At 44.3% G+C, this 12,926-nt stretch overlaps 1 protein-coding gene across 1 annotated transcript in view; it reads left to right on the top strand.

The window, feature by feature from the left end:
• COPG2 (coat protein complex I subunit gamma 2) overlaps nucleotides 1-12,613 on the top strand; it is an 83,419-nt gene extending 70,806 nt beyond the window's left edge. The window contains exons 21-24 of the mRNA XM_075208539.1: nucleotides 3,021-3,118; nucleotides 3,274-3,412; nucleotides 3,932-4,030; nucleotides 11,938-12,613. Coding sequence (XP_075064640.1) covers nucleotides 3,021-3,118; nucleotides 3,274-3,412; nucleotides 3,932-4,030; nucleotides 11,938-12,068 — 467 coding nt within the window. The 3' untranslated portion in view covers nucleotides 12,069-12,613. The remainder of the gene's footprint in view (nucleotides 1-3,020; nucleotides 3,119-3,273; nucleotides 3,413-3,931; nucleotides 4,031-11,937) is intronic.
• The last annotated feature ends 313 nt before the right edge of the window (nucleotides 12,614-12,926 follow it).

Raw genomic sequence — 12,926 nt, 5'->3', positions numbered from 1 at the left:
TATGGCTGAGGTCCTGGGATGCTCACAGTGTTGTTTGGGCCTGAATTGTACAATATCATTTGCCAGGCCACGGGTGCCAAAAGTACTTTTCTACCAGTAAATGTTCCTAAGACTAAACCTCCTTGTTTTGGCTCCTTTAGACAGCCATTTCGGGGAGGCTCCTTTACTAGAGGTCAGACGGCCAGAGGCAGACCGTCTGGTAGCAGGGGGCATTCCTTCAGAAGCAGACCCTCCCCCTACGCGAGACGTCCGTCTGCTAAAATTCAAGACAAATATGCTTCCTTACTCTCACCCACCCCTTCTTGCGGCAGCAGGAGTGGGGGGGGGGGGGGGGGCAGTTGAGTCTACTCAAGGAATAGTGGATAGTGGCCTCCCAAGACATTTGGATTTGCGGAATCGTGACGATTCGCGGAATCATGACGAGAGGGTACATGATAGACCTGGCAGGCCCAGCCCCTCATTGCTTCTTTACAACATCCTTACCCTGCGATCCAGAAAGGAGACAGGTGATTCAACTCTGTGCCGCTTCTCTTCTTTCTGCAGGGTTCTACTCAAACCTGTTCCTGGTTCCGAAGCCGGATGGCTCATTCCGACCCATTTTAAATTTAAAAACGTTAAATCTACACCTGAAGGTGGACAGATTTTGCATGGAGTCCCTCCAATCAGTGATCAATGGACTGGAGGCAGACAAATTTTTAGTGTCAATAAACATAAAGGACGTCTATCTTCATGTCCCCATCTGGGAAGGACATCAGTCACTTCTCAGATTCACGGTAGGTTAAGCCCACTACCAATTCCGGGCTCTCCCCTTCAGCCTTTCCACAGTGCCCAGAGTCTTCACAAAAATGTCAGTGATGGCAGCATGCCTTCGTTCTAGTAGGGTCAAAATAATACCATATTTAGACGACCTCCTCATCAAGGCCACATCAGCGAACCTATTACAACAGCACCTGACGCTTACCATCAGGATCCTGGAGCACCATGGATGGCTGATAAATCTTAAAAAATCTTAATTGATTCCCTGCCAGAGGATGACCTTCCTGGGGCTCATCATGGACACCAGTGAACAAAAGATGTTTCTTCCGGAGGACAAGGCCAGATCGTTACGAGAACTAAATGCGCTGGTCCTGGCCACTCCCAGTCCAACCATTCACTTACACATGTGCTTCCAGTTGGATTTTTTAACCAAGTGGTCAGGTTCACATCTACGTTTGGATCGCCAGAGGATAAAATTGTCATCCAAAGCGAAGGAGTCTCTTCAGTGGTGGTTGGTCCAGGATCACCTAGCGGCAGACAGGTCCTTTGCCCCGTGGTTTTGGATCATAATGACCACGAACGCCAGCTTAAAGGGGTGGGGGGCTGTAGCCCTTCACTTATGCCTTCAAGGCCTTTGGTCAACTCGGGAGTCCTACCTGTCTATCAACATCCTAGAACTGAAGGCTGTGCTAATGGCTCTACGAGGCGCACATACCCTCTTTTAGGGTTCTCCAGTCAGGCTACAATCGGGCAATGCCACAGCAGTAGCTAACGTCAATAGACAGGGCGGAACCAGAAGTGCAAGCGCAATGTCAATTGCAGCACAGATCTTTGCCTGGGCGGAACAGCGCTTTCCATCAATCTCGGCTGTGTTCATCCCAGGCATCCAAAACTGGTAGGCAGATTATCGGAGTCGTCATGCAGTGATGTCGGGGGAGTGGTCACTCCATCCAGAGGTCTTCCAGTCACTAATTCAGAAATGGGTTCTTCCAGACCTGGATCTCATGGCGTCGAGGCACAACAAGAAGGTCCCAAGGGCAAGGGACTCTCTGGCGGTAGCCATCGACATCATGACAATACCCTGGAGTTTCCGGTTGGGATATCTGTTCCCACCCATACCCATGATTCACCGCATTCTCAAAAGAGAAAGACTGGAGACTCCCAGTGATTCTGGTGGCCCCCGCCTGGCCGCGAAGAGTATGGTACACTGACATAGTTTCAATGGCGGTAGGTCAAGGAGTACGTCTTCCACTGCGAGACGACTTCCTTCTCCAGGGCCCATTCTGACATCAGGACTTACAGAGGCTGACTTTAACGTCATGGCTGTTGAAGCCAGCCTTTGAAAATCTAGAGGATTCCCCCCTAGAGTCGCAAACACCTTGTTGCGGGCTTGCAAGCCAGTTTCCGCTCGTATCTACCATCATATCTGGCGTACCTATATCAAATGATGTGAGAATAGGCCATGCCATACATCAGCCTTTCGTCTTCCCCGTCTTCTGGCATTCCTTCAAGATGCCCTGGATGGGAGGTCTCTGTTTGGGCTCTCTCACCTTCGATTGGCGGACATGCCTGATATTAAGACTTTTCTGCAGGGAGTCTTGCATATACAACCGCCTTACATACCGCCTACAGCTCCATGAGATCTCAACCTGGTACTTGATATGGTTAAAGGGCCTCCTTTTGAACTGTTACATTCAGCTGATTTAAGGTTCTTAACATGGAAAGTAGCCTTCCTTCTCGCAATTGCTTCAGCTCTTAGAGTGTCAGAGTTAGGAGCCCTTTTGTGAACCATATTTGGTTTTTCACGAGGATAGAGCAGTTCTACAGACTATTTCTTCCTTCAAACCTAAAGTGGTATCGGCTTTTAGATTGTGGTTCCAGTGTTTTACCATCGTCTACCAAACAGAATACAATGAAATGTTTGGATATGGTCAGGGCTCTCCGAATTTGTGAGGAGCACTGCCCACATTAGACACACTGATTCCTTATTTATCCTGTTTGACTCTCACAAAAAAGGCTGGCCAGCCTCAAAGCAATCCATTGTCAGATGGATTACTGCAACCATTAGGCATGCTTACATCAGTGCTAACCGGCCGGTAACAGACAGCTCATTCTACCCGTTCGATGGAGGCTTCCTGGGCCGCGAGAAATGGGGCCTCAATGATTTGGTTACTGACACTATGGTTAATTTGTGTGTGTGTGTGTGTGTGTGTGTGTGTCCGTCCATCTCCCACTAAATCCCCCTTTTTTTTTTCCCTCTCCAGTGTCTTGCACTTTTAACTGCACAATGAAATATGTGGTCAGAGACTGTGATCCTCACACTGGTGTCCCTGATGACGAAGGCTACAGTGATGAATATGTGGTATGTAATCTAGTTAGGAGATGAATGGGTATTTTTTTTAAACCGAACTGTGAAACATAATTAATGTGATCGGGAAACCTACAGTCCTGTGCTTGCATTCTAAAGTGTGAGAATATGGGGTTTGTAGAAAATGATTATGTTTTGTATTAATGCAGCTTGAAGACCTGGAAGTGACGCTTGAAGACCACATTCAGAAGGTTCTAAAGCCAAATTTTGGTGCAGCATGGGATGAACTGGGTGATGTCTATGAGAAAGAGGAAACTTTTGCTCTCAGTACCACAAAGACCCTCGAAGGTAATGCCATCTCTTTTCTATGAGCAAAATGTATAAATCTAACTTGTCTGGTGCCCACTTAATATCCTAAAAAGAATCATAATTGATATTTTTTTGTTTTTTAAATTAGAAAACCAGTAAGCCAAACACTCAAACCTGTGAGCTGTGGCTTCCTGCTGTTGGAAATGACTAATAGAAGAGTTAATTGTTTAATAATATTCTTATTACTTTATTAATTGCATCTTAAGAATAACGTAAAAAACAAACCCCCATCTTCCCCAACTAAATTGTGTTGGATTTTGAGCACTTCAGCTCTTTATGGACTTATTTGTTTGCAATTCTATATCATTGGCAGCCAATCATTCGATGAGTGCTCAACAATTGTATAGACACAAATGTAACTGCCTGAAATAAGTCTTTTTGTTTACTTTTCCTTTGTAATGATTTGGTGTGAAATGAATAGTGTCTGATAAAGTGGCTGTTATGTTCTCTGATTTCACAGTATTTACATAGTATGTTTTACAATATGTATTATTGTAGATGCTGTTAAAAACATCATTAAGTTCCTTGGAATGCAGCCATGTGAGAGATCGGACAAGGTACCAGAGAACAAGAACTCCCATGTGCTTTATCTCTCAGGTAATAAGAAATTGTGCTTACCTAATTTTTAACTGTACACATGAGACCATATACATCTCTTATAAATAATATGCAGCTTCCTAAGAAACAGCAATTTGAATTTATAAGAATCATGAACATTTTCTAGGACGCTACATACTGCATATGCCTTTGATACTCCTATTTATGAGAGAGATGCCCTGGTATATGTAACCTATGAAGTATTCTGTCACTTCATCACCATCATCTTCATCCTCATTTATTTATATAGCGCCAGCAAATTCCGTAGCGCTTTACAGTTGGGAACAAACATTTATAATACAATACTGGGTAATACATACAGACAGAGAGGCAAGAGGGCCCTGCTCGCAAGCTTACAATCTATGGAACAATGGGAGTTTGAAACACAGGGGCATGTGCTACATCATATTGCACACTGGACCAGCTTGAATGCAAAGGTAAAAAGTATTCAGTACTATACTTGTTCCATGTGTAACACTAAACTTCACTCTGTACTGACTGGGGCTTCCATGGTAGCACAGCCAAAGAATGCTGCCCTACTTATGACAGAAACTCCAGCGTGGGTGGCTGCCCCGACGCAGGGGGTTAGTAAATTGGTACAGCTGCATTCTAAGCCCTCAGAAATTCCAGCGGTGGCAGCGGTTCTCCCTTCAACCTCTGAAACAGTAGCCCCTATTAATTGAGGGGTAGCTTCGGGGAATGCTGAATCAGTTGCTTCAGAATTGGTAGGTCAACCCTCTGCATTGCCATCTCAGGCATCCCCTTGTGGGTGAGCCGGCGTGGTCCACTTCGTTGGTCCGGGGTCTAGATCGGTTAAACCGATTTGTTAGAAAACCCGAGACAGTTACCCAGAAACAAGAGACGTAGATCAGCTAATCCTCTTCTGGTCCTCTCTGATTCAGAGAAATTCTCAGAAGAGCAAGGTGAAGTTTTGGAGGACCCAGATTCAGGCGGACCCAGAGGAGTCACCTAGATATCAGGGTATTGATGACCTGGTAATAGCAATGCGTCAGGCTCTGGGGTTACTGGACCTGGATGAGACTAGATCTAAAGATCGTGGTCTTTTTTTTTTTTAGAAAGCTACGAAACAGGCGGTCCGGTTCCCACCTTCTACTGAGCTAAGAGAGATCGCATCTTGGAAACAACCAGACAAAAAGGCTACAGGAAACAATAGTACTTTTTGCCGGTAAATGCTCCAAGGTCTAGGACTCCTAGGTTTAGCTCGTTCAGACAGCCCTTTCGAGGGGGCTCGTCTGGCAGGGGTCAGACATTTAGATCCAAGTCGTCTGGAGCCAGGAGACATTCTCTTCTAGGTAGGTGGTCCTCCTCCTCCTCCTCCTCCTCCTCCTCCTCAAGCCGTCCCTCTTCCAGGCTTACGGATAAACAAGCAGCATGACGCCCACCCTCCACTGTTAGCAGGGGTGGAGGGACGTCTGCTACTGTTCAGTGGGCAGAGTCCTCGAAGGACTGTTGGATTCGAGGGATCATGGCAAGAGGTTACATGATAGATTTGGCGGGTCCAGCCCCAAAGGTTTTTTTGTAACCAGCTTGCCCTGCCATCCACAGAAAAGGCAAGGACTCTCCTCGCGACTGCAACTAACAGTTATTCAAGTATCAGTGGGCGGCGTCCACCTGAGATATTTGGATCTCAGGGATCATGTCTAGAGTGGCAGAAACACCGGGGGCTTTATTCAAACCTGTTCTTGGTGCCCAAACAGGACGGTTCGTTTCCATCAATTCTAAACCTCAAGGGGTTAAACCAACATCTAGGAGTAGGCAAGTTTCGGATGGGATCAGGCATTTGTTTTTACAGTAGGAAGCTCCCATTATCAATTTAGGGCGATCCCCTTTGGCTTTACACAGCCCAGAGAGTTTTTACAAAGATTATGGCATTAATGGCAGCACGTTAACGTGGCTTGGGAGTGAACATTATTCCGCATTTGGATTATTTTCTTCTCAAAGCCTTATCAGGTCCTTTTCTCTATCAGCATCTGACCATGTCTATTCGAATTCTGGAGCAACACAGTTGGATTATCAACTATTCCAGATCCCAGTGGATGCTCTCACAGAGGATGAGGTTTCTAGGATTAATTATGGACCTCACTTTTCAGAAGATCTGTCTCCAGAACCTTCTCTACAGATCCCAACTCTCTGTATGGTTAATCCTGAGTCACCCTTGTCCTTCCATGCACTTGGACATGAGGATTCTAAGGTTGATGGTATCGAGTTTCGAAACCCTCCCATACAGTTGTTTCCACTTTAGTACATTCCAGTGGTATCTACTAAGACAATGGTCGGGTCCCCCCTTTTTTCGTCTGGAGACCCAACGAATCAAACTTTCCAGGGATACTCGTCAACCTCTTAAGTGGTGGCTAGTTAAAGAACTTCTGATGATATGCCGATCTCTTGTTCTGTGATCTTGGATTCTGGTGACCACAGATGCCAATCTGAAGGGCTGGCTAGCTGTTGTTCTCCATCTTCGTTTTCAGGGTCTTTGGACAGACAGGGAGGCTCTTTGGCCCATGGATGTTCTCGAGCTATGAGCCATGCTGTTAGCCCTTCAGGGAGCTCAGTCTCCTCTTCAAGGAAACCAGTCCACCTCCAATTCGTCAATGCCACTGCAGTGGCATATGTAAATTGCTAAGGACGAACAAGAAGCGCAGGAGCTATTCAGGTAGCGGAACAGGTCTTCTTGTGGGCGGAGAAATTCGTTCCAGTGATTTCTGCAGGGTTTATTCACGGAGTGAACTGGAAGCGAATTATCTCAGCAGGCATGCAATTCTTCCAGGAGAATGGGAACTGCCAGATCTGGATCTGATGGCATCCAGACACAATCACTAGGTTCCAAGATTCTGCGCAAGAACCAGAGTTTCTCTGGCTGTGGCAGTGGATGTATTGTCCATGAGGTGGGACTACTGTATAGGATATCACTTTCCACCAATTCCGATGATCCTGCGGTTTCTAAGGAGAGTACTGTTGGAAGGTCTTACGGTCATTCTGGTGGCACCGAATTGGCCCAGCCGGCTTTGATTCGCCAGCATCTTGCTTCTGGTGGAAGGGTCAGGCTGGGCTTTTCCTCTCAGGCCCGATCTTCTCGGTTAAAACCCATTTACTCCATCTGGACTTACCTCAGCTGGCTTTAATGGCGTGGCTGTTGAAGCTGACCTTTGGAGGTCGAGGAGGTTCTCTTCCAGGGTAGTGGAGACTAGAGATGGGCGGGCTCGGTTCCCCGAGATTCGAATCCATCCGAATTTAGCTTATCCGAGTACCGAGTCGAGCAGGCTCGGTACTTTCCCACCCATTCAGAATCGAAATGGAGGCAAAACATCATTGTGACGTATTCGTATTTCTGCGCTCGGTTCTCGCGAGATTTGAAAAGCATAAATACCAGCCTCCACAGCAATCCATCGCCATTTGACAGAGGAAGAGAGCAGGGTTAGGTCACAGGCTATATTAGCGCAGGGACAGAGCAATTATTGTACACATAACTGTTTCTTACTATTCCATACAATTCTAATATTAATACCATTTGCAATTGTTAGAGCAGTGATAGAGGAGGTTTTTTTTTCTTTTTTTTGGCACTCCCAGTGCTTTTGGGGTCTCCAATATTCCCCAGCGTTTTACACTAACTTTTTTTGGCTGTCTAAAAAAAGTCATATTTGTCAGCAGTATATATATATATATATATATGACAATATTTTGCACTACAAGTGCTTTGGGCTCATTAAAATGGATTCAAAGCAGTCCACATATGAGCAGAATCAGCAACCAGGTTCTGTCACCAGTCCTGATGGTAGTGTTCCCAGTACGTCATCTGGGAAAGGCGATGTAAAAGTACATAGTCTTTTTAAATCGGGGAAAAAAACACACCCCCAAAAAAAATGTACCGTGTTGAAGTGAAAAAGAAGTCTAACTGAGGAAAAGTTAATTGGCGATAAAAAAAATTGCTAACATGCCATTCTACACACGCAGTGGCAAAGAGAGAATGAGGCCTTCACCTTTCTCTATAAGTGGCAGATCTAAAAATATTACTGAGCCGCCTTCTTGTAAGGTCACTTGTGAGCAAGCAAGACCAAGTAATTTGCAGTCTAAAAGTGGTGCACAACTACTGTTACGCGGAAAAGCAGAGCTGCAAGAAAACAGTAAGGCATTAGAGGATATTGTATGCTCTGAATCAGAAATGACACCAATCCCTGTGGAGAGTCCATCCAACAGTGGTATGTCTAATCGTGATTATTCTGATAATGTACCCATAAAGAATGGCCCTTTCAGCAGTTCTGCTGATGTGTGCCTGAACAGCCCGAGTGTAGCCGGTGATACACCAAGTGAGGATGACATTTTGGAATTAGAAGAGGATGAGGGTGAGTTTTGGCTAGCCGACGAGGGCGCTGATGATGATGCGGTTGATTGTGTAAGTCCTGCAGCAGTGTGGCACCAGTGGCAGCAGTTCTGGCACGTGAGGTTCTGGCACCAATTTGCACTTTCCAAAACACAAGCAGGGATGACGCAGGTGGCAGACCACAACAGTTTGACATCTGGGCTGGTTTGAAGGATTTGACAAAATAATGTGTGACCTTGACCATAACTCCAACCAATCCTACTATTAACATGCAAAGGATGGTGGAGGGCCTATCAGGGATTAAACTGTATTTTTCCTAATTTGCACTAATAAGGTTTGGTTGTAATATACACCCAAAGACGAGTGCTCAATTGCTAAGAGTCATTGATGAAGAGGAAGACAAGCAGGCTTGTCTATAGAATTTGCAAGACCAAGTAATTTGAATTCTAAAAGTGGTGCACAACTACTGTTACGTGTGAAAGCCGAGTTGCAAGAAAACAGTAAGGTCAATCCCTGTGGAGAGTCCATCCAACAGTGGTATGTCTAATTGTGAGCATTCTGATAATGTACCCATAACGAAGGGCCCTTTCAGCAGTTCTGCTGATGTGTGCCTGAACAGCCCGAGTGTAGCTGGTGATACACAAATTGAGGATGCCAATGCCACTTTGGAAATAGAAGAGGATGAGGGGGAGATTTGTGTAGGCGACGAGGGCGCTAATGATGTTGATTATGATGCAGACAGATACCAAATTGCCTTTCTCATTTTCTATTTATATTCTAGATTATATAACGGCTGAATAGTTTTCTGTGGTACTCCTAGTGGAGAGGGGATCTGATGCAGACAGATACCAAACTGCCTTTGTCCATTTCTTTGTATATTCTACTTCTACAGTCTATGCAGACTGCTTTTTTTTCTATTCAACTATAAGTGGAGGTTGGGGGGGGGGGGGGGTCATAGACAGCCACCAAACTACCTTGATCCATTTATTTTTTATATTGTTCAGTCTATGCAGGCTGCTTCTTTTCTATTTTACTACAAGTGGATGGGGGGGGGGGGGCTGATGCACACAGAAACCAAACTGCCTTTGTCCGTTTCTTTATATATTTAACTATAAGTGTAGGGTCTAATATACACCCAAAGACGATGGCTGCATTGCCAATAGGCTAAAATGGAGAGAAAGACCATCAGGTTTGTGTGCAGAATTAAGGACGGCCTACCAGGGATTAAACTGTTTTCTTCCTAATTTATTAGCTTTAGAATTACCTTACTTATCCAAGAAACAGGTGGAGCACTAAATTAGGTTATTTTATGCCCAAAAACATTGATTTTTAATCAAAATTGCAAACCAAAACACACAATGGCGGTTTGGCAAAACCAAAACACGACGTTAAGCCAGATCCAAAAACAAAACTAAAACATGGGGGTGAGTGAGCATCTCTAGTGGAGACCCTCATAAAGGATCGGAAGCCGGTATCGACTAAGATCTGTCACATGGTGTGGAGGATCTATGTACAGTAGTGCGAGAAGAAGTGTCATAACCCTGCCTCTTTCAGATTAACTGTTTTCTGGCCTGTCTTCAGGATGGCTTAGAGATGGGACTAAGACTGAGTTCTTTGAAGGTTCAGGTCTCCGCGCTTTCTATTTTCTTTCGCCGGTTGGCTTTCCTCCCTGACGTTTGTACTTTCCTTCGGGGGGTGACTCATGTTCAGCCTCCCAACGTTCCTCCGTTGGCTTTGTGGGATTTGAACCTGATTATTGAGGTTCTTCAGCACCCTCCATTCAAACCCCTGGAGTTGACTGATCTGTGTTTCTTGATGTGGAAGGTGGTGTTTTTGCTGGCCATTGCATCTACTCAATGGGTGTCAGACCTTGTCCTGTAGAGTTCTTTATCTGGTGTTCCTTGAGGATAGGGAGGTTCATAGGACCGTACCTAGTTTCTTGCCTAGGGTGGTTCTGGCCTTTGGAGAAGGGATTGCTCCTTCTTTCTTTGTTAGTCTGGACGTGGTCCGGGCTTTACGGTTTTGCTGGACAGGACTTCTGCTGGTTGCAGGTCTTTCTCTCTTTTTGTTCTCTACGATTCTCCTAGGAGAGGTTGGCCGGCCACTAAGCAGACCATTGCTCGTCTGATTAGGTCTATGATTAAGCTTACTTGAGTGTAGAAATCGGCCTGTGCCTCAGGTTCTCTCTGCGCACTTTCCACGTGCGGTGGGGGCTTCCTGGGCTGCTCGCCATGGAGCATTTGCAGAGCAGCTGTGTAGAGCGGCGACCGGGTCCTCAGTTCATACCTTTACAAGGTTTTGCCAGTTCAAAATTTTTGCGTCTGCAGATGCCAGTTTCGGCCTTAGTGTTTTGCGGGCTAGTAGACCAGAGCATTACCTCTCTTAGGGCTACTTTAGGAGGTCCCCATGGTAGCAGTGTCCCCCAGAGTGGATGAAGGAGAAAAAAAGATTTTTGTACGTACGTTAAATCTTTCTCTGATTCCATCTGGGGGACGCTGCGTTTCCTCCCTTTTGCTGTTCTATGGTTCGTTGTGTTGAGCCCTTTTCTTGGTACTTTAGTATTACTGAGGTCTGTGGGGTTACAGAGGGGAGGAGTCAGCAGCAACTTGGTTGTTCACTATTTAAGTGCCAACTCCATGTGCCATCATACAACTCCATGGTAGCAGTGTCCCCCAGATGGAATTGGAGAAAAAGATTTAACGTAAGTACAAAACTATTCTTATGCGAGGAACCTACTGTGGAACACTGAAAACAGAACAATTATCTGTGTATATAATCATAGTTTATTTGTAAGGTGCCACAAAAACACTGTAGTGCCAGACAGTCAGAATGTCACATCATACAGAATACAAATCATACTTAAAAAGAGACTAAGTATATCCAAGGTTGATGAAGGACATGAAGACCTGAGATAGAGAGCCCTGCGCATGACAGCCTGTAGTATACTTGGAACCTACGCATACATAACTAATAAATATTGAAAATATTAAGTTATTTATACAGCATGAAAATGGTCTCATCGAATTTTCAGCTGTCTTTGTGATCCAGATGTTGCACTACTAAAGCTTGATTGGATTTAAGAAATAATTAATGTATATGATGTGGGCCAATATGTCCGCTATGTTGAAACCCCTAGTGGAAGCAGGGATTGATAAGCTCTTCACTGCTAACTTGTGCAGGTGTTGCAATCTAATATTGGCATAAGACTTGTGCAATATCCACGAGGGATTTTTGGATAAAATGTAAAGTGTCACATCTAATTGACTTCTTAAGTCAAGCAATGCTGACTCTTTTGGACTTAATAATGGCTAGGAGCCAAAGATATTTGTCGACCAACGCTAAACAGATTTTTTTTTTTTATCTCTTTGGTATTTGTTACTATTGCCTTCTTCTTGTCAGCACTAAACCGTTTTAAGATTCCACTTACCTTCAGTCATTGTAAAAAAAAAAAAAACCGTTACTAAAATGAGTAAAATGACTTTTGAGTAAGCTATTAACCTAGAAATCTGACACTTTAGTCACTTTCTTTGAATACAAAATGTAATCAGTTTGCTTTGTTTTTCTCTAGGTGTATACAGAGGAGGTCATGATGTTTTGGTAAGATCCAGGCTTGCCTTGGCTGATGGGGTCACCATGCAAGTAACAGTTAGGAGCACCCATGAGACCCCAGCTGATGTCATCCTAGCCTCCGTTGGGTAAATGGTCCATGGTGAAAACATTCTCATTTTTTCTGGTGACACACATGACTGGTAACATTTCAAGATTTCCTTCAACCCTCTGCGTGAAATACCATGGAATTGTATTTTTTGCTTGTGAGTTTTACATATTTAGCAGACCAAGGAGCAAGTCTGCAACAATTAGGAATGCGTCAGAGCCCCAGCTGCCATTGGATTCCAGGATTCTGCTGTCATTTTGTCCATTCCATTTTACCTATTCCGATGAAGCATGGGACTTATCTTCATTATTCTTAAGAGACTATCTTTATATCTGAAGAACCTGATAACTTTCGGACTCAAGTTACCCACACAAGTATACACATGTTATTCATTTATATACATACATGTACTTGTGTTCTAAGAAAAGTGCAATTGAGTAAGTCTTCGTTAATATTAACAACCAAAGTAAAATACATATAATTCAAACTGTGTGACTGCGTTTTTCTCCAAAATGTACAGATATAAAGGACTCAAGCAACATCTCTGAACACTGGGGACATGAATAAAAAACTGTATTAAACAGAAAAAGGTGGTGTTTGTCAGTTACTTTTTTAGCACGGTATGGAAAATGAAAAAAACCAAAAACATCTGGTTGGTGTTAAGCGCCATTCATGTTGGCTTTCCTTGGAAAGGATTTTTTTTTTGGGAGGGTGGAGGGGGTTGGTGCTAGGAAAGTTAGAGCATAAATGATGATTTATATAACCTAAATATTTCAAGCATTTCTGGCTCCCATTTGCACCAATACAATACATGTGTATGGACAGCAATACCTTTTTCCTTTTATACAAGTTTTGATAAACGTGTTTTTCATCCTTCCTACAGTATGATGTTTTATAATGCT

This window comes from Mixophyes fleayi, chromosome 4, assembly GCF_038048845.1.
Source record: "Mixophyes fleayi isolate aMixFle1 chromosome 4, aMixFle1.hap1, whole genome shotgun sequence".
NCBI classification, from domain to species: Eukaryota; Metazoa; Chordata; class Amphibia; order Anura; family Limnodynastidae; genus Mixophyes; species Mixophyes fleayi.
This window is presented reverse-complemented; position numbering and strand designations above follow the sequence as displayed.